The following is a 21,865-nucleotide window of genomic DNA, read 5'->3' on the forward strand; positions in this document are numbered from 1 at the left end:
TTGGAAAGAAAATTATCAATTTTATATAAAATAACACTATAATAAAATATATTATCACTTATTATCTATATATTATATAACAAAATATGTACGACATTTAGAGTTTATAATAGGGTAAATTATAGATCACCCCTTGATTTTCAATCGAAACTCAGATCACCCCTTGGTTTTTGAAAAAACTCAAATTACCCCCTCTACAGTAACGGTGTTAGTCTGCTGTTAGTTATTAGTGTGAAAGGACTATTTTACCCTTGTACTAAAACATTAGAAATAAATTTACAATACTACCCTTCCTTCATTTTCAACCTAAAATACCCCACCCCTTTCTTGGAACTCCGCTGGCAGCATCGCCATCGTCGCCGCCGTGAAACAACTTTTCTGAGTTCCTCTTAGATCTGCCTTTGCTGTTTCAAATTGAGAGACGGGACTCTCTCTCTCTCTCTCTCTCTCTCTCTCTCTCTCTCTCTCTCTCTCTCTCTCTCTCTCTCGAGTTCCTCTCAGATTGAGAGACGGGACTCTCGAGCGAGAGAGAGAGAGAGAGAGAGAGAGAGAGAGAGAGAGAGAGAGAGAGAGAGAGATGCGAGGAGGGAGTCATAGAACTGGGGTATTAAAATACAAACTTGTAAACAAGAATGTGAAAATCCATTTAGGGTTGGTTTTAACAACCACCGCCATGGTCTCTTGCAGCGACCGAACCAGATCTTGGAAAGTTTGTTAGGTGGAGAAGCCACTAGAAGAGCAAGCATTTTCTAATGGCTCTGGTTTTCATCGGACGAAGATCAAGCAACAGGAACTTCTTCTTCTAACCACCTAGATCTTGAAAAGTTTGTTAGGTGCACGACCAGTGACCTTCACAACTCGAAGCAGAGCAAGTTCTACTTTCAGATCTGCTCGCTGCAACTCTAGGGAGTAGCACACGATAAAAATCCTTTAAAAATGGTTTTTAGTAAAAACTTAGACCATGAATTTAGTAAAAACGCAATCCATTCTAGGTAAAGACTGAACCGTGAGAGTGGATGAAGAGATGAAAAAATCAAGGCGGTCAGTGAAGACACAGAGTGAGGCGAAACGATTTACCTTTCGGAGGGTTTTTGTATCAACTATAAACTGGCATCTTCACATAGAAAGAAAGGTGTAAAGCAACTATTTCACTGGTAGTGCTTGTAAAATTATAAGTGCATCTCTTTCACGCCTGATATTTATTTACCTTGAGTACCAAATTTTGTTGTTTGATTTCTAATTATTTCAATTTTTATTTTGACAAGCACAATTATTTCAATTGTGCTGTGCATACAGCTTTCTTTTCAAATGTGGGCCGGCCAAATGCAAGAGATCTTGAATTCTAAGAAACAAGGTGACTCTGCTTTTCGAGCTAAAGACTTTGTGATTGCCATTGATTGGTACACCAAGGTGAGTTCTTCACTCAGGAATCTCTTGTGTTTTGCTGGAAATAAATAGGCATAAACTTAGAAGGAGATATCAGAAGCAAGCTTAAAGGTGCATTCCTCTGATATTGGGGCGTTAGAAGGCATCTTCTCCTCTAATTGCTCACTGCAACTCCAGGGAACGGCATCGGCACATGATAAAAACCCTTTAAAAATGATAATTTGGGCCATTGGTAGGGAATCACCATTTTAGAAAGGGGGTTTTAGAACGAAATTTTTTTTTAGTGCTCCATTTAGGGTTTCGAACTATAGAAGGTGAGAGTGAGAGAGGGGGAGTAGCAGGGGAGAGCTGCAGCCATGGCGAGGATTAAGGTCCACAGTCTGTTTGGTCGAAGCCTCTCTTTAGAGAGAAGGTGTGAGGAAGAGGATGAATTTGGGGTTTTTAGTTATAAGGGTAAAATCATAAATCAACACTGGTCAAGGGTAGTTTAGGGATTTAAATTTATTTAACTGGGTGACATCATCACTTAGTCTTAACAGCATAAAACTAACGTCAGGGACTAATTTGGCATTTTGGGGTCTAACTAGGGAGTGATTTGAGTTTTTTCAAAAACCAGGGGGTGATCTGAGTTTCGATTGAAAATCAAGGGGTGATTTGTAATTTACCCTTTATAATATAGATGGTATATCAATCCCAAATATATTTTATGGGAGAAAAATGCTAACCAGTGTTGTGTGTGGGGGTGTACCTGTGCCCAGACATAGCCCCGGTGCGAAAAGACCGCCACATCCCTTGAAAAGGTGGAAAGGTCTAGGGGTGCGACAGTCTTTTCACGTCGGGCTGTGTCTGGGCACAAGTACATACCCACACACAACATCAATTAGCATTAATTCTCCCATATTTTATAATATGCTTAAAAAAGAGTCGGATTGGGCCAGGTTGGGCTCAATCTGAGGCCTAAACCCTGACCCGACTTAACCTTAACTCAAGGCCAAAAATTTTCAGTCCTGACCCACCTTCAAGGCCAGGTATGTCGGCTCAGGTCTTATTTGGGCTCAGAACGGGTTTAAGCCGACTGGGCCAAACTTGCATTCCAAATAAAAAAATTCTATTTTGCCAACTTGGGTGGAGAGTATGCTGCTTTGTAAGAAAACTCTCGCCCTTAAAACATTATTTTCCTTCACTGTTCAAGGGAATAGTCTAGATAAACGAATCAAAGAACCTCCTCGAACCCGAAAGTTCCAGAACGACTTTTCTCTGCCTCTAGAAACTTCCCATTCTCGATCATTCATTGCCCCCTATAAAATCGGTTCTCCAATTCGTCTTTGTCATAGCAAAATTGTCCAAAGCGTGAGAAGAGTTGAGACAACCAATCAAATCTCCAACAATCAACACAGAAGAAGAAGAAGAAGAAGAAGAAGAAGAAGAAGAAGAAACAGCATAATGGATGTCAGGCTAATGGGTTTCGATGGTCCTTTAATTTCGACGCTGCAACACATGTTGGACGGCTCCGACGAGGCGGATAAGTCCTTCAACGCGCCCACTAGAACTTATGTTCGAGACGCCAAGGCTATGGCATCCACCCCTGCGGACATCAAAGAGTACCCCAACTCATACGTCTTCATCATCGACATGCCAGGTCTCAAGTCCGGTGACATTAAGGTTCTGGTTGAAGACGACAATGTGCTTCTCATTAGCGGAGAGCGAAAGCCAGAGGAGGAGAAAGATGGGGCAAAGTATGTGAGGATGGAGCGCAGGGTGGGCAAGTTCATGAGGAAGTTCGTGTTACCTGAGAATGCCAACACAGAAGCCATCTCTGCCGTCTGCAAGGACGGTGTTCTCACCGTTACCGTCCAGAAGCTACCTCCGCCGGAACCCAAGAAGCCTAAGACTATCGAGGTCAAGATCGCCTGAGGATTTCATTTTCTGGGCTTCTATGTTATGGGACGCAAGGCTGTTACGAGTAACAGGGGAGATCCAATAAACGTTAATACAGAGGGCTTGGGGTTTTTAGTGTATTAGTGTTTGTGTGTGAGCTTTCTTTTCTTGTTTCTGGTTTTCTAAAGTACTTTTTTGGGGTTCATGGTCGTCTTCTGATAAAGATGATGACAGCCCTGTTATCGACTTATCGTTTAGTATGGAATGAAAAGGTATTTACCCATAAAATGTGCTTTTTTTTTGAGATTGATTGATCGATAAATCAATCAATAGTGGCAGTACAATTTGTTTAAGCAAAACCGAACTAAAGCTGAAACTAATTAATATAAGGGAGAAAGAAGGATAGAGTAATCCATTATCTGATCTATTGTTAACGCACTTTTCTTAGATAAATTCATCTAAAACTCATCGATGAGAAGGAAACAAAAAATAAAAGAAGAAACAGAGCTGCGAAAAGGAAATGGACAATTCTACATTTTGGGAAGAACGATTAGTGAAATAGACCTTTTGAACATACCGGAATTCATCCTAACTGGAATCAGAAGCAGACTTGATTTCACCGGAAAATTTCTTTCGGGCTCAAAAATGTGGGAATCAAACAATATTTTGAGAAATTAAAATGTTTTTTCGTTTGAAATCTCTTCGTCCTAGCTAGATAATGTACATTCAGAATGAGATACGCCTCCAAGCATTGCTAGTATGTATTGGAATGTGAGATTGTTAAGAATTTAAATTCCATTTGTTTTGTTATAAAATATGTTAGGGGAGAAAGAACGCCACCTGTTCGGGTGCTGTGGCGTGTGCACAAAATGACCAATACGCCGCAGTTTTCCATGGGGGTAAGGTGGTTATTTTGCACCAAGTTGTGTATGGTGCAGGCTCACACCATAGCACAACCAGTTGGCGTTCCTTTTCTTGTTGGAGGAGAAAGAATGCCACCCGATCGAATGCTGTGTACCTGTGTTCAGACATAGTTGGACACAAAAAGATCGTTACACCTGTCTTTTGTGTTCAAGTCAGAAGCCCCTGTCATTGCTATTTGGGGATTAAAAGTAGGGGTGTAAATGAATAGTCGAAATCCGTTTTCGTATCCATGTCCGTATCTATTTAGCATTATTCGAAAAGCTATATTTACATGTAAGCGGATAAAATATCCGATCCGTATTTGTGTCCGTATCCATTTAGCACTATTCGAATCCGTCCGATAGCTAATCGGATGCGGATGCGGATGCGGATATAACACTATCTGAATCGAATCCGATCCGTTTACAGCCCTAATTAAAACTGTCATTTCACTTTAAATTCCTTATTGATACTTCTTCCTATATTTTTTTATGGGGCGTTGTTCTCTGTGCCGCAGCGTAGCCTGTGCCCAGGCACATGGGGGTGGGCGCAATGATCATTTTGCCCCCTTGCACAGGCTGCCCATGTGCTTGGACGCAGGCTGTGATGCGGCACAGAGAACATTCTCCCATTTTTTATACTTGCTGCTGCTGAAGGACCTTTTATCTCTTTGTTTGAAGTTATTTTAGTACTCTGCCCATCTTCCTCTCCTATCTTCTTAGCCTCTTCTTCATTGATCTCATCCTTCAAAAGTTTCCTTGGCCACCCCTTGTATGCAGGAAGTGATTGCTCCCCACTAGTCTCGTAACAACACTGAACTTCTTCCTGCTCATAATCCACATATGCCCACAAAGAAAAGCTCAAGCAATTAAAGATGATTTTGGTGGTGTGGTTTTTTTTAATCTAAAGCATAGCATAAAACGTAGTTTCTTTGAATGTTAAAAAAAAAAAAACGAAGAAATAACCTCCTAATAGCCCAAACCCAAAGGTGTATGTTTGTATTAATGGCTGTACAAAGTATGGATTTAATGAAGAATTTATGATCTATAGAGGGAGGGCAATGTGAATCCAAATCAGATATCTAGATTATAGGAAGAGTCTTCAAGAGCTACCTAGATAGCAAAGAAACACAGAAGACTGAAAGGAAAGAAAAAGAGGAGACATAGAAGAATGATATAGATTGGGAATGTATAAAACAGTGCAGGGATGGACTCCATTGAATGCTGGCGCTTACTCACGGCAAAGGGCACACACCATGATCATGGATCTTAATCACTTTGGGCATTAAATATTGTTTTATGTGAAATTATATCATTTTTTTTTGGTAAGGAAAATTATATCATTTGAACTTATAATAGAGCAAGAATTAGCTGTTGGAGCCTTGGAGGGCATATATAATAGGGTTACAACTTGGTGGAACAGTTTAATATTAGCTTTCATAAATCTTATCAAATATTGGGAGAGGGTTCTCTAAGCAAGCTAGTTAGTCTATGCCTCTTCATAAAATGTTTTTTCTATTCATTTTTTATATCTCCTAAACAAAGTATTAAAATAGGGATTGAGTTCCCTGGTTGGCTGCGTAGCATAGGCTAACATCTTTCTATATCTATCTCTCTCCTCCCACAATAGGGGCAGATTTGTCATTTTCATTAAAGGTGCCAATCGGTGCAGTTCTGGTTATTCGATTTGGTTGCAGTGCGATTTACATTTTGATAAGGTAAAATCAAAATCGAACCAGATAGGAATCAATCAAAATTTTTGCATACCGTCCGGTTTTACTGATTGCGATTCGATTTTCGATATCTGGTTTACATGTGGTTTGTGTTGTGTCAGTTTTAGGAAACAGTAATGAAAACAACCTCGATTTACAAAACCTTTATATTCCATTTTGCCCCATTCTCTCCCGATCTTCCTTACTCATCTTATTTCATATACCTATGTGATTAAAACAAAAACATCTTTCCATCTTTACCTGTCTTTTTTTTCTTTTCCTATTCTTTGTTTTTCTATTTTTATTCTTTTTCATTCTCACATGATAAATAAACTATTTCTTCTACTAGTAAGTAGGGTTTTGTCAATTCATTTTAATATCATCTATCATTTTTAACTCGTACTTGAATAAATATAATATATAATTAACGTAAGACATTTTACTTATTTTATGTCTCGAGTTCGGTTTAGAATTGCAATTTTCTGATGCAAATCAAAACCAAACTGAAAAGAGAATCTATAAAATAAAATCGGATCATTTTTCTACTATATAATACGGTTTGGATCAATCATAAACGATCGGTTCCGGTTCTGATGTTAAAACAAACAAAAAAACAAAAAAAGAAACAAGTACATAAGAGAGAAAAAAAAGTATGAGAGAAGAACATGTTGGAACTTTCTGTTGACGGCGTCTCGACAAATTTATGAACTTTCTATGTAATGTTCGAGAACGACTTCTCTAACTTTCTAGAAATTTCTGAACTCCATCTATCCTGCATTGTCACAACTATAAAACCATCTCCAAACTGTCTTCTTAACCATAATAATTGAGAGAGCTGAAATAATCAAACAATTCTTCAGCAATCCACACCGTACTAAGAAGAAGAAGCATCATCATCTCTGAGTCATTTGGAGTTTGAATTTCTTTCTGCAGCAACCCAATCGTAGGTAGGAAACAGAGAAGCAACATCGTAATGGATTTCAGGCTCATGGGTTTCGACAATCCTCTATTCTCAACGCTGCAGCACATCTTGGACGGCTCCAACGAGGCTGAGAAGTCCTTCAACGCTCCCATTAGAACTTACGTTCGAGACGCCAAGGCAATGGCTTCCACCCCTGCAGACGTCAAGGAATACCCCAACTCATACGTCTTCATCATCGACATGCCAGGGCTCAAGTCCGGTGACATCAAGGTTCAGGTGGAAGAAGACAATGTGCTTCTCATCAGCGGAGAACCAAAGCGAGAGGAAGAAAAAGATGGGGCAAAGTACTTGAGGATGGAGCGCAGGGTGGGTAAATTCATGAGGAAGTTTGTGCTCCCTGAGAATGCCAATACAGAAGCCATCTCTGCCGTCTGCCAGGACGGTGTTCTCACCGTCACCGTCCAGAAGCTGCCTCCGCCGGAACCCAAGAAACCCAAGACCATAGAGGTCAAGATCGCTTGAAGATTTCATTTACTGGGATTCTATGTTAGTCTACCTCGTCTTCCCACAGGATAAGAGACTCGATAAATGCTGTGAACTGCCCTTCTTTTTCTTGTTTCTGCAAAATTTTCTGAAACTAAAAATAATCAAGGGAAAAGGAGAAATATTAAATTAGTATAATTGCCTTCTTACATATTTATATAATCTTCAAATCTGTCACCAGTGATTTTAAATATTTTTCGTGTTACATCTTTTGCTACCCTACTGTTTACCCAAGGTAAGACAAACTCTGCTTGTCGGTTTTAAAGGTTTGCTCTCAGCTCTACTTTTACTTTAATATCAACACGAAATTACCAATTCTACCAAAAAAGAAAAAGGAGTCCACCAAAATTCAAAATTACGTGGAATGAGAGGTCAGTTTAGTCCTACTAAATTTATAATAATATTTACAAAGAGATCTCTACTTGAAGCTCGGGATTTTAGATTGGATATGCTCATGGTGACCACCTCTAGACACTCCTGTACACTGTGTGTTCTGTGATCTCAAACATCATTTAAAACAAACCTTTCGGACGATTATAGAATAACCAGAGGGTTTGGGTTGTAGCTACAACTGGACTCTCATTTTTATTTGCTATAAAAGATTTTGACCAAGACGAAATGGGCTCATTTCCTTGTGCAATCCAATTTGAGATGGAAAAAGAAGTATCAGTTTTGAGTCCTTAAATGTAGTCCGACATGAAGAATGATGTGTATAAAATTCACTAAATTAAGCATTGATTTCAGTAAGATTTGGTGTTAAAGAAGCAATTCACCCAAGATTTACAACAGTTGGCACCGACAAAAGAGAACAGACAGATTTACTACAATTTGAACAGACGTTCCTCGTAGCGCCTCGACCCGGTTTCCTGCAAAGATTTTTAACCTTGTTTCGGCAATGAAATCTCTGGCAGTCCCTGAACTGAATCCCCCATATTCTTCCATCATTTCTTGTTGGGCGTCCAACAATCTGATTATAGAGATTGAACAGAACATATTTTCGTGGCTCACTGTTTTCAGGATACTCCATACCATCTACATTGGAATCTCTTCCTGATTTCATTAGTCCCTTGTATTTTGCATAAGCTCAAACCACTGCAAAGGAACAGAGGGGTTAACGTCTACAGTATAATTGCTAACAAGCCTCCCAAAATAAAGCAGTTCTATAGCATCTATAAAAAAGTTCAAGTCAAAAGCTAGCATGGAATTACCTGTCTCAACAAATCAGCAAGGGTCCTCGGAAGTGCTTCAATATTCTTCAATATAATGTAGTATGGGAAGGGAAACGAATCTAGATACTTTGTAAAGGTAATTTTGTCACCCTCAGTTGATACTTCCTAAAGCCAAGAAAGAAACATATATAGGAAGGGAAACACAATGTCAGACCTCTTCCCTGATTGAAGCAGACAAACAATAAAACTACAACAAAATACCTTGAGTTCCATGATAGACTCTTCCGGGCTATCCAGAAGCAGAAATGCAACCATACGCTTTCTATTCAAGACATCCCTAACACAGCGCTTCAAGTTTTCCTGTTACAGAAAAATAATTGTCGTAAAGCTTTGGACAATTTCAAATTTGGTAGCCTGTGTAACGTTGCAAATCTCAAGCAGTCCAACCTTTTCATGGAATCGGCCATCTGCTATAATCAATATGAGCTGCTGGAGTCGGTTCTGTCCAGATGAGAGACGTGCATTTTCAACAACAGCATCAAGCATGTTGTTTAAATACTTCAACAGATCAACTACTGGTTCATCTGCTATAGTGTTCTCTTGCTTGAATGTCAATCTTGAGATCATCTGCATGAGGAAATTGTGTATTAATGGAGGAAGAGAACACTTAATAGGTTTTGCTTATGTCAGACAGACATTTAACAGTGAAAATTAGTCATATACCATGCCAAGAGAATAATTGGTTTTGCACACAATAAAGAGACCAAAAAGTAAAATTTACAATCCCCCAACAAAAATAGAAAAAAAAAAAAAAAAAGGAAAAAGGAAAAGGAAAAGGAAAAGAAAAAGAAAAAGAAAAAGAAAAAGGAAGCGAGAAGTATTATTAAAATACTCACTACCATGTCATGATAACTTATCACAATAAGAAGGCCACTGCAAATTTTCAGACTACTCACCTTGACCCCAGCTTCTCCGGTAAAGGGATGATCGAAGTCATGTAATAACCTTACGTTTCCTTTCTTGCCAAAGCTTGCAACGGCCAACTTTCCAACTTCTAGTTGAGACATGGCACGACATACCGTGACCAAAGCTTCTGTAGCAACGTCCCCACAGCGGCTCTCAGACATACTGCGGGAATCATCCACAGCAACTACAACTTGATAATCACGTTTGTTGGGTCGAGTTCGTCTCAGCCATATCTTATCCTTCCGGTAATGGCTTGCTATATAGGGAATTACCTGATGATTCCGATCAGGGATAAAAACATTAGAGATAGATATTCAAGCAAAATGAAAGGGTAACTATGGTCCTACTGTTGCACATCTAAGTTATTTTTAACTCGAGTAGAAAATGAAAGCATGCATTAAAATTGCAAATTACCTTCTTCATGTTGATCCTTTTACCAGTCTTATAATCTCCCTGCAGCTTACTTGCCAAAGTAGGTTCCATGACCAGACGCAATTGCTCAGCCAACTCCTGAGATAACCTTGTCGTGCGTAGCTCATATTTTCTCCAGAGTGCAGTACCATCATCTTTCATACCATCAATTACTTCTTCAAGTTTCTTTTCTTGACCCATCTCTTCATCATTCACCGAAAGATTACCGAGTTGCAACATGTGCTCACTCAAGTACGACCTATTGATCGAGACCAGGCTCCCAGATTGGCTTCCTGGATCATCATCACCTTGATCATCACCTTCTGCTAACCCCTCTATGGCTGATTCATCATTCATGACTGACTTCTGCATTTTCTCCTCAACTTTCTGTCTGAGATCAGGGGCATTGGAACTCATAACAGGATGTGTTTCAGAGTGTTGCTTCTCATTCTCCATCAGAGGGAGATCTTCTTTCTGTTCGAGACTATCATCTACATTAGGTTTGTTATTATTGATATTCCTCTCAATCTGGTCAGATGTTGCTGGACCCAATGTCTGAGCTGTGCCCTTTTCCAACTCAGAAACAAATCCATATTCGTTGGCATTTTCATCTTCCATATCATGAGTACCCTCTTCGTTATCCTCTTGCACATCCACTAATGTTTTGACTCTTTCTTTCCATTCTTCCAATGCATTCCCAACACTCCGGCAAGGGTTTGGTTGCATTCGTTGCCGAGTTGGAGTATCAGGCTGGGGTAATTGAGCCCTGGGTTGATCACCAATCAATTTCTCACCCTTTGATGCATCGGGCATTGTAATTTCCAAGTCAGGGATATCACTAGAGCGCATGCTGCTTGAGGGAGCAATGCCATTTTGCATAACATTACTGTTAATCCATTGAGCCTCTGCTCCTCCAGCACTTAAATCTGTAGTCTGTGCATTAGAATTTGGCTGTGCCGCAGATTCCGGGTTAAAGATATGATCACTGATCAAGTCAGTCTTCCCTGGTTCAAATGCATCTTTGTTTTGTCCTACCATGTCCACTTCAGCACTCTCACAGTGGTCCTGTATTGTATCATCATTTTCACCATTTCCATCAACTCCTTCGGTTTTCCCTAGATCCATGTCTTCAATCATCGGACTATCCTTTCCATCCTCAGGAAAATCATCGTTGGTGGTTTCATCACATTCCTCTGGATCAGCTTCCTCCATGGTCTCAGAACCTTCAGGTACTTCCGTGTTCATGTTTTCTTCGAAACCTTTATTTTGCTCATCAAGCTGTAATCCTGAAGGATCTGCGGATGCTGTCTCCTTGTCAATCTTCATGTCATCCATGTTATCATTATCGTCAGGAACATCAAGGTTTTCATCCTCGTCCTTTTGTTTGTCAGTTTCATCTGATATCTGCTCCGAAGATTCATCAGCCATGATGGCATCATCTTCCTTTGCATGCATCTCTCTACAGCTGGAATCCATGTCTCTGACAGAAGAGCCTGATTCATATTTTTCATTTGTATTATCCGGATTGCCATCTTCATCTTTATCCCAGAGTTTTTCATCAACAACTTCACCTTTATCTCCAGTTTCCCCCATTGCAGATTCCAGTTTCTCATCCTCACCATCTTCATCCCCATCATCTCCAGAGTCCTCACTGACACTATAAGTATCAGCAGAAAAATCCTCATTCATCTCAATCCCTTTTTCATTCTTGCTTGGGACCTCTTTTGAGGCATCTAACTCATCATTTGGCTGCAAGAGTTGAGGAAAAAGACTACAAATGTAAGGATGGCAAAAAAAATTATTTGCAAAATGGACCTACTCGGTAACCATATTACCTTCTCAGAGGTACCAAGAAGCTGATCTTCATCATCTATCTGATCACTCACATCATTCAGACCTGCACCCTCACCCATACCTGTTCCACTGGCATTTTTTGAATTATCACCACATGTATCAGCTTCCTGCTCTTCTGCAGAAGTGCCAAACCCTTCAGAATATAGTGAGGCAAACAAATTTGTAAGCATGTGAGTCATTTCTGCCACCTGCATACATCCAAGAGATTGAGTTACATGTAAACTCAAAAGAGGGAAGAGAAATTGTATAAAGCTAATGAACTTACTGCTCTGTGCATGGTTAGAAACTGAAGTAGTAAACCATCCCCAAATCCACATATTAGGTCCAGAAATCCATGAAGATGATTAAAGTACATTCCTACTTGGCTGCACAAATTAGGATCTCTATATCCTGCATGGTTTACTAGTTTTCCCTGAGCAAAACACATTTATTGAAATGAGAATGCGAAGTGAACAAGAGAATAAAATGAATATAATGTTGTCATGTTACAGAAGGAACAACAGAAGGAAAAGAATCATACCGCGTAACTGATAGTTTTAGCAACTTCATCACATATCAAGTCCAACTGTAGGGTAATTGTTAATGACTCAAATAGAGTTTTCCACAAAGTCAAACTCCCAGTTGAGCCTTCAGAATGAATATAACCATTGCCTAGTTTTTCAAATGCTTCCATAATCATTTTGTATGTTTTCTTGAAAGATTCAGCAAATGCAGCATCAAGTTCAAAAGAATTTCCCTCTTCATAGGCACTTATTGATCGACTTCCTGGGTCCAGAACAGAATGGGACTCTTCCAACACTTTTGCCTGCAATGTTTCAAATTTAGTTGTACTGTAATTTTTTCCCCCCCAAATAACTCTCTAAAGCCGTGTTTGGTGTTTCTAAAGAAAAAGAAAAGGGGAAATTTATTTTCCCATCACAAGTTGTTTAAAAATGACAACCATCACTGTTATTTGGAGTCTACGAACTGTAATTGGTTATTTCCCACTTTCTAAGAGGGAGGTGAGAGAAGCCTGCGATGACCAGTTTTCTCTTGATTTTCTTTTCCCTGTGTTTTACCATGTAAACGGTGAGACACGAAACTAGGGATAAGCTTTCCCCAAAACAGTTACTTTTCCCCAGGTTTTCTCCTACCTATGCAACTAAACATATTTCTCTCAATTTTCCTTCCCTACCTCATAAGGGAAAGCAACCAAATGCAACATACTGACCAGAACAAAAGTAAAAAAGATAAGACCCCAAAATAATTGTCTAGAAAGTCCAATACGTGGAATAAAAACATTCAGAACTATCAAGACATAATGAATTAAAGCATTCATACCTTGTTAAATATATCCCCAAAACGACCGAGCAAAACCTCTTTTACTGATCTTCCTTCAACAGTTTGGCTACAGAAAGCCCGCACATGGCACTCAAAAGTACTTATGACTTGAAAGTTATGCATTACCAATTCCTCCATTTGTCTTGAAATAATGAAAGGAGGCAAGGAAGCAGCTGGGGTGGTGACAGACCCATTATCACCTAGAAGGTAGTGATCTAATGATTCCTGTTACAGAGTTTCCATCAATAAAGAGGAGAATATGGAGAGACAATAAATCAATAACAAAACCAATAATGGAGAAATATACCCACCTTAGACTTCTGAAAATCGGGAATAAATTTCTCGATAAAAAGGAGAAAGCTATTGATTGCAACCTTGATACTTTGGCAAGTATTTGAATGGGTATTGTCAACAGTTCCCAGCAATAAAGATACCTCGTAGGACATATTACATAGGTTATCAAATAGTTGCTGCAGGATTATAAAGAATTTTCACTATGTTAGGCTCCAAAGAGTGTGAAAACAAGTAAATAAATTAAAGAGTCACCGTGAAACATCCAAATACAAAACCTAACCTTTTGTTGCCACAAGGACTTCTGTGTGGCATGCTGGTTTGGGATGACAAAACACTCGTTACCAAATCCATGATCTGCAAGGACGGATTTTGTATCTAAATGTTTTAAAGAGGACATGCATCTCCTCAAACTTTTTAGATGCCCAGCAAAAAGGTAAGCAACAGAGCGTTGCTCCTGTTGTATTGCAATGAGATGATCAAGAAATGAGGCCGACCTATTGACCTACATTATACAAGAACACAGAAACATGATTATAGTGTACATTCGTTGAGACTGGGTACTGTTCCAACTGGCATCCACCTATTGGACAGTTACCTGTTCGAGACTGAAATCTTTGTGAAAATTAAGGCATATCTGCCTTAGAAGTTTGACTGATGCAATGCTCTTGTAGTAGTACTGGTTTGCCATCTTCCAGATTGAATTGGAATCTTCAATTGGCAGAAATTTGGAAGAGGCAGTGCTATTCACGTTTCCAGAAGACAGTCCACTTGGTGCAAGCAACAAATGCTGCGAATCATATGACGGCTGAAGAAACCATCTACTTGTTTGCTCAGATTTGCGATCAGCCTATGGAAGGGACCAATATCAGCCATGGAATAAACAATTATGAATAAAAAGTAATCATACTTGCAAGACATATAAGCTACCCAGAATTAAGGAATTCAGAGAACAGTAAGTCAAATGGTTACATACTAATTTCCTGATACAACAGAGGCAACTCCTATTTGTCCTGCAAAAAGCAAAGATCTTGAGTGGTCCTTGAGCAACCACTATATCTGAAGACCCCTTTCGAAACAAAACATCCTACATTCCCTGATGAATACACAATACAAATGGCAAGGGCTGGGTAACACCAGTTTGCCTCTCCATTCTACCCAAACATTTTGGATATGGTACGGCCCTCATCACTTTAACGTCTAGTATGGTATTTTAAAAACAACCCCTTGGTAACAGCACCCCTGCCCCAAGGGATACACACCCTAGTTACATTGTAAAATTGGTATTGGTGAACTATGGCCCTCATCAATTTTAACGTCTAGTATGGTATTTTAAAAAAACCCCTTGGTAACAGCACCCCTGCCCCAAGGGATACACACCCTAGTTACATTCTAAAATTGGTATTTTACATATCCATACGATTGAGTCCTTAGGTTTCCAAAATAGTGTAAAAAGAAGTGCTATTGGTGAGCCATATGCATGTTTCTCAATGCGGTCAGTATAGTATTGGTGAAATCACCACTTCGCCACCCAATGACCATTAATCAAAGTAAAGTTAGTGCATTTAACCAAATCATTTGGTCTTATGTAGGACCCTTAGAGATATCCAACATCTTGTCATTGGGGTGTGGATTCAGTTTAAGTGACTGTTTGGATGTAATGGTGCTCTAGATGGGCATGAGGATCTTCTCATATCCAAGCAGACGACCACTGGTTTTTTCCATGGACATTTCATTCCTGCACAAGCCACGGAATGCCATTGAAAACCGATGACCTAGCCAAGCAAGGTATGGATAGATCCCATATGAGTTGGGAACCCAGTTTTATTGCGAATCTCTTTGGTTTATATTTTGGTTTGCTCATCCTGCTCTTTCTGATGCAATCTGAAAAATCCAGATTAAGGATCTCAGATGCAACTTGCAAGCAGGCCCAATAATCAAATCTTTGCTCAACTCTGAGATAAAGGAAGCAATTGCATTGTTAAGGGAAGAAATCAGATTAGATGGAAAGGGAGGGAAGAGAGATGAGATCGAACTTATTGGGAAGAAGAAGAAAGAAGAGAACAGACGAGAAGAGAAGAAATCAAGTTTGGTATACCAATCCCGTATGCACTGTTCAACAGCACCAAAACACTTAAAAAACCTCATATTCTTTACTCAAATCATCTCTAGTTGATGGAGATGTATTACATATATATAGACCTCCTAAAATTCCTAATTTGACTCGTAAAAGGATTCCTAATCACTCTAATACACTCGATAAACTCAAAATAGAATTCTATCTAGTTATTAAGTATCATAATCTAACTCAAACACTCAATTTAACTATTAATCCCATGTACTAACATTAGGCCCAATTTATAGGCTTATAAATTAGGCCCATTACATCAATAAACCCAAAAATAAGAAGCTTACGGTCTATAGAACCCAACCATGGGCCAAAATAAAATATTATTTGACAATCTTAACTGCATCACTTTCATTTTTCAACAAGTCCAATCATTGGGGGTTATTTTTCAACAAGTCCAATCATAACCCAACCAGTTAATTTTTTTTTTTGTCGCGGGGGGTGGGGGTAAGGAGATATCTCCAGAAGAATGGAACATTAAATTTCACATATAATACCTCAAAAATCACAGATTTGTGTCTTGATAGCCCACAGCTTTCCAGAAGCTTTAAAAGGTTAGACAGAGCCCTCCTCTTTCCAGGACTCCTGTTTCCATCCTTCCAGAGGTCAGCACATTCAGTTGCAGTTCTGCATATCTTTTCAAGTGAAAGCCATGCAGCCGTCCACTCTTCCTCATACATGAGGTGTGATGATTTGGAGGCTAAGAAATCCCTGAGGAAACTTTCTGCACAAGCATGAAATTGTAAACTTTCCAGTACATGTTAGACACAAGGGACTGATATATAAGAGATGGATCAGAAAGAAAGGCAAACCTCCAAGTTTGATGTCCTCAAAAGACAAATGTGGAAGGTCAGATCTGTGCTGCAGATTTTGCACAGCAAAATCAACCATCTTTCTCCAGTCAGTGTACCATATCGGCCTAGACAAAAAAGAAATTGAAGTTAGAGAGGCCGCCCTGATAGAGAGAAAAATAACACGAAATGGCCAAAGGCAAAAAAAATGACCTTTCCGTAGAACTGAACTGCGTCATATCAAATGTAGCCATCACAATCTCCCCGTACTTGTCAGAAATGTCACTGAATAGCTTTGGTCCCGGTGTAGATGGAGTTTTAATTCCTCTTTGTTTAGCATGTCGGGTAAGAAAATCCATTAGAGGTTCTTGCAGTACGTCCTGTACCAAGTATGCAAAAGGTTAGCCTCTTAGGACATGATTCAGAAACAACCTATAGCACAGGCAGCTCAACAAATATGACTAAATATTACTTGCATATATGGTTTGAAATTTTGCCAAAATTACTGAAATAATTCAATTTCACAAGAAATCGAAATGATATGACTATCAAAATTTACAAAAGAAATTTACCAAAATTTCACTGAAAATTCGGCAGAGGTTGAAATGGGGGTGAAACACAAAACTTTGAACCTTGCTTGCATACATAGGTATGAATATGAAGCAGTTCATCACCATCACAGTTTCCTCATTGGTAGGCCAGACTGTAACTGGGGTATCCTTTTTTACTCTTTCCATTTCTTTCCCAGCAGGATGCAGCCTTACACATGACCCATGCGTCTTCCATTTTCTCGAAGTTTCTAAACCATGTATGCACTAACAGCACAACTAAATCTGAGTCAACATGACCTAAGGATTCCCATTCCTATCCCAGTTTGTAAAAAACATAAGTAAGTTGCTTAATGGAAGCCACCAAGCCAAGCGTCCAAGCTAGGTCATAACCGTACTGCTAGCCTTCATGGCTGTCCCTACAGTATCCCACTGGGTGTCCAAACCCTAGGGAAAACCCTAGTTCCCTCCAACCACTAAAGCTGGCCAACATTTCATCACTAGCTTCCTTGTCTGGTGGCATTCTACCAAGCTACAAAGGTAGGGCAAGAATAGTTCTCCATCAAATAGGTTGGTATACTTTTTTTTTAAGTGAATACAAAATTCATTACCAAAAGGAGAAAAGAGACATGGGGCCCCTTAGAAGAAGGATGGGGATGGGGAGTGGCGTAAGGAACTAACAAAAAGCAAAAAGAAAGATACAAAGCCATACCTACATTAGAACGAGTGGGGAAGACCCCAAGAGGCAACAATGAATGTATTTCTAGGAGAGTCAAGTCGTCAACACATCTAGAGGGGGCCACAAATAACTTGTTTCTGACATCAAAGAGAATAATGTCCCAAATCTGCTGGAAGGATCTAGTCATCTAGATTTAGGAGTCCATCTTCTAAGGTTGTGCTCCATCCATTTGATGTATACCAGTGCCAAAAGCAAGCTTACCCACATGGTCACAGACTGAATTACACCGAAAAGACATGTCCACCCAAATCAATTCATGCTCAAAGGGAAAAATTCTTCTTCTCTGAGCCAACATCTAGAAAGGAAACCATTCCAAATCCTAGAGGAGAAGGGGTAGCAGAAGAAGAGGTGGGCAGCATCTTCCTTTGTATTCCAACATAGGCAAGAGAAAGAAGAAACCAGGATGTGCCTCTGAATAAGGAAGGACTGCATGGGACAGCAGAGAGAGAGAGAGAGAGAGAGAAGATAGAAAACTGGGGGAGGAGGAGGAGGAGAGGGGGGGGGGGGGCAATCATCATGCTGTATAATGTCTGAAACGTTAGCTAACCTATCAGAACCCAAACTGTAAATAGCTTTGTCACCGACTAAATGAAGGACTCCTGAGGATGCTACTGATCCAGCCATAAACAATTGGAGGCACCATCATCAATCACGGAGTTGCAACTCCATAAGCAAGAGGTCTAAGCTTCAGAACCTTACTCCAGACCCAAGAAGCATCAGAGACAAGGGGAGCAGTCCAAATAGAGTTGTTTCACAGGAGCCTAGAGAAGACCCAATCAACCCAAATGCTTTTCTTCTTGGTCGCTATCTTTTAAATCAACTTGAGGATACTGACAGAGTTGACACCTTTAATTCACCTTAGACCAAGACCCCCCCCCCCCATCTTTAAGCATGTAGACAAAGACCCAACTGATGAGGTGGTGAAATTTGGAACAGTCAAATCCTTTTCAAAGAAAGAAGCACATAAGAGCTTCAAGCTTCACAATAACCTAGGGTAACTCATAAATTCTAAACCAATAAATATAAGTGGACTGAAGGACAGATCTGATCAATGTCAGGCAGCCCACATAAGACAATAACTTGCACTTCCAAAGCTGGAGTCTCTTACGTATAAGGTCTAACATGGGGGAATGATGGGCTGTCAATCTGGAAGGGATTAGAGGCAAACCAAGATATTTGACTGGCAGAAGACCCAGAGAGAACCCAATCAACTCCTGCAAACAAGCCTTAACTTCATCAGAAACTCTAGCCAAGAACAAGAGAGATTTTGAAAGGTTGATGTGGAGACCCGACATATGTTCAGAGTGCCTCGAACAGGATATAGAAGACTTGACTGAGAGAGGGTCAGCCTTAGAGAAGATCATTAGGTCATCGGCAAAGGCAAGGAAGGAAAGCTTTAAGGCATTGCATTTCGGGAGAAGAACAATAGAATGCTTCTGGAAAGACTTTGAGGGCCAAAGTGAAAATGTAGGGGAAGAGGGGGCAGCCCTGATAGATACCTAGAGGCAAAATAATCGGCAGGATTACCAATTACCATTGACAAACACTGAGAAGTGGGGGGAAGAAATGCAGTGGTAAGGAGGAAAAACATCTTATGCAAGACGTTGACAATAAAGTCCCATCTCCAAGGAGTCGAAATCTTTATGGATATCAATTTTCATAAGGGCAGCCGGGGAGTGGACCTTTCAATCAAACCTCTGACAATCTCATTACAGAGGAGAATGTTGTTAGAAATACTTCGACCAGGAATGAAGGACGATTGATTATCACTGACTAGGGAGTCAACCACCAACTTGAGCCTATTAGCCAAGACCTTAGCAATGAATTTGTAGAGTAAATTGCAGAGGCCAACGGGACGGAAATCTGCCATAGAGGAAGCACCCTCTTTCTTGTGGATGAGGCAAAGAAAATGTGGTTTATCCCTTTGATTGTGATTAAAGAAGAAGATTTGCAGGGCCTTAATGAAGTCCACATTGATAATGTCCCAAGTAGTTGAAAAAACCTCCATACTAAAACCATACAAACCAGGGGCTCTTTTAGCCTTATGAGAGTGGACAGTGGAGAGGACTTCTGTCTCAGAGGGGATTGCCTGAAGGATACCCTGTAGGGAGGTGGGGATAGATTTGTTGAGAAGATCACCCGGAATAGCATCTAGGGAGGCAATGGCAGAAGACCTGAAAAGCTTCATAAAGAAATCCACTACTTCAGCTAGATAAAATCAACCTTAGTGTGAGAGGACCCATCCCTAGACACCAGCGTGGCAATGGAGTTGATATTGGTTCTAGCTTTCCTGGACTTATGAAAATAAGCAGAGTTGGAATCCCCAAGTTCCAACCATTTAATACGATACTTCTGTCTAAGGAAGCTTTCCTCTGAGCAATTAAGGAGACAAGGTCCGACGAGGCAGCTTTCTCTTCATCAGCCAGGGTGACATTATGAACATCGTATTAGGGCCTTAACTAAATATTAGAAAGCTTGGCCCAAGAATATGAAACCAATGAGGTGGTAATATTACCAAAGGAGGAGTTCTACACTTTTGAGGATACTTTTAACATTTTGGAGCTTCTGGGCAAAGGAGATGAGAGGGGTCGAGTGATGATGGACAGGCTTGGCCCAAGCTTCAGTGACGTTGAAGAGGAAATCAGGGTGGTAGGACCACATGTCAAAGTACTTGAAAGGTTTAGGACCGAAGGAGATGCAAGGCCGAATAAGGATAGTGATGGGGCTATGACCAAAGATGTTGATCACTTTTTTGATCATTTAGAATATCACAGACACTATGCAAAACCACACCTCATGCGTGATTTGCCCTTCGCACACCCCTGCAATCCTCCACATGCATGGATTGCCAAGCACTAAAGCACTTCACACCATGCCGCCCACACCCACCCACCCAACGATCTCTCATGATCAGGTCCAAGAATTTGACCATACAGGATTTTAGGCATTTACGATGAGGGAAATGAAGATATCCAAAAGACTCAATCTAGAAACTCTCTCAAATGTGTATGTGGGCACCTGAAGATGCTGGACATGATTAGTCACTTCCAAATATAATAAAGCATATACATTTTGAAGAGCCCTACATATTTCTGAGAGTGGGTTCAAATGTGTGTGTGGACACCTGAAGATGCGTGACATGACTAGTCACTTCCATATATAATAAAGCATATACATTTTGAAGAGCACTACATATTTCTGAGAGTGGCCACTAACCCAACTCGATATAAATCAGTTAAACATGTTCACAAAGTCACTCCTGTAGCCTTCACGATGTGAAAAAAATTTAATGTTAACATAAACAATTTGGATTGCATTTAGAAGACAACAAAAAGTATTCAGCAAAGAAAGGGGAATAAATTAATCAGCTAGAATTGGAGAGGATTAAAACAATGGGGGGGGGGGGGGGAGGGAAAAAAGGGGTCTACGCGCATTAATTACATTGAATTTTTGTATAAGCTTTCGAAGCTTTTGTCGGGTCCTTTTAGAGGTCTCTATCAACAAATGACTCTCACAATGCTCCCATCGAGAAAGTTTCAGAAGTTCTTTCAATTCTGTCTCAATATTTCTTCGATTAGCATCAATGTGCTCCAAAACTCTGTATTGCACCAAAAATCATAGTTAAATGAAGAACCACAAAAGGAATCCAGAAACTTATACATTTAAGCAAGTGGATCAACTACTCACATAGGCTGGAACTGGACATAATAGCCAAAGACATTGTACAAGATCTTAATCAGATTTTCAATCATACAGGGACTGCATTAGGAATAAGAACCAGAAAAAGACAACCATTACTCAATGGAGAAAAAAGTTCTAAGAACAACGATGACATGTTAGCATCAATGAATAAATGGCAATATAGAATATCCATAGATCACATACCAGTTGAACAGCCCCTCCTCAAAAAAAAAAAGGGAAAAAGAAAAGAAAAGAGAAAAAAAAAAGGGAGAGAAGGAAAAGGAAAATCTGAAAGACAGTTTTTTTTTTTTTTTTTTTTCTCTCTTTCTTTCTACCAATGCTGTTTGAAATAAATTTAGAATAACTGGAAAAATCTAAAACTAGTTTATTCTTTGAGATATTTTTCAGCAAGTCTTTACCTCGAATAATATTTCAGACATACACCAGTATTTATCTGGCCATGGAAAGCAAAAAGAAGTTGAAGACGTTTCATGAATTCACCGATACTGGATGTTTGTATGAACTCCTCCAAACTGCAGGGTCCAATTGTGTGAGAGATGGATGTTTCATATGAAATACAGGTGCATTAACAAAATTCTAGAAGCATCATAAGGTAACACATGC

At 39.8% G+C, this 21,865-nt stretch overlaps 3 protein-coding genes and 1 long non-coding RNA gene across 4 annotated transcripts in view; 3 read left to right on the plus strand and 1 right to left on the minus strand.

The window, feature by feature from the left end:
* Window positions 1–1,676: 1,676 nt before the first annotated feature.
* Window positions 1,677–21,727, plus strand: LOC122656979. Its single transcript, XR_006332200.1, has 4 exons — window positions 1,677–1,764; window positions 7,713–7,718; window positions 20,081–20,085; window positions 21,717–21,727. It is a non-coding gene; the product is annotated as an uncharacterized LOC122656979 (long non-coding RNA).
* Window positions 2,739–3,486, plus strand: LOC122656977 (17.3 kDa class II heat shock protein-like). Its single transcript, XM_043851699.1, has 2 exons — window positions 2,739–2,791; window positions 2,822–3,486. The coding sequence occupies exon 2, from the start codon at window positions 2,830–2,832 to the stop codon at window positions 3,298–3,300; it is 471 nt and encodes a 156-aa protein (XP_043707634.1). The 5' UTR covers window positions 2,739–2,791; window positions 2,822–2,829; the 3' UTR covers window positions 3,301–3,486.
* LOC122656976 (17.3 kDa class II heat shock protein-like) lies at window positions 6,787–7,380 on the plus strand. The gene has a single exon (XM_043851698.1). The coding sequence runs from the start codon at window positions 6,852–6,854 to the stop codon at window positions 7,320–7,322; it is 471 nt and encodes a 156-aa protein (XP_043707633.1). The 5' UTR covers window positions 6,787–6,851; the 3' UTR covers window positions 7,323–7,380.
* LOC122656978 (midasin) overlaps window positions 8,225–21,865 on the minus strand; it is a 184,398-nt gene continuing 170,757 nt past the window's right edge. The window contains exons 59-77 of the mRNA XM_043851700.1: window positions 21,661–21,774; window positions 21,248–21,319; window positions 21,002–21,158; window positions 16,487–16,653; window positions 16,295–16,401; window positions 15,980–16,206; window positions 13,953–14,204; window positions 13,638–13,859; window positions 13,375–13,533; window positions 13,064–13,288; window positions 12,264–12,548; window positions 12,009–12,155; window positions 11,725–11,931; window positions 9,893–11,638; window positions 9,469–9,750; window positions 8,960–9,139; window positions 8,774–8,872; window positions 8,552–8,677; window positions 8,225–8,435 (exon numbers count right to left, since the gene is read on the minus strand). Coding sequence (XP_043707635.1) covers window positions 8,403–8,435; window positions 8,552–8,677; window positions 8,774–8,872; window positions 8,960–9,139; window positions 9,469–9,750; window positions 9,893–11,638; window positions 11,725–11,931; window positions 12,009–12,155; window positions 12,264–12,548; window positions 13,064–13,288; window positions 13,375–13,533; window positions 13,638–13,859; window positions 13,953–14,204; window positions 15,980–16,206; window positions 16,295–16,401; window positions 16,487–16,653; window positions 21,002–21,158; window positions 21,248–21,319; window positions 21,661–21,774 — 4,807 coding nt within the window. The 3' untranslated portion in view covers window positions 8,225–8,402. The remainder of the gene's footprint in view (window positions 8,436–8,551; window positions 8,678–8,773; window positions 8,873–8,959; window positions 9,140–9,468; window positions 9,751–9,892; window positions 11,639–11,724; window positions 11,932–12,008; window positions 12,156–12,263; window positions 12,549–13,063; window positions 13,289–13,374; window positions 13,534–13,637; window positions 13,860–13,952; window positions 14,205–15,979; window positions 16,207–16,294; window positions 16,402–16,486; window positions 16,654–21,001; window positions 21,159–21,247; window positions 21,320–21,660; window positions 21,775–21,865) is intronic.

This window comes from Telopea speciosissima, chromosome 3, assembly GCF_018873765.1.
Source record: "Telopea speciosissima isolate NSW1024214 ecotype Mountain lineage chromosome 3, Tspe_v1, whole genome shotgun sequence".
Taxonomy (NCBI): Eukaryota; Viridiplantae; Streptophyta; class Magnoliopsida; order Proteales; family Proteaceae; genus Telopea; species Telopea speciosissima.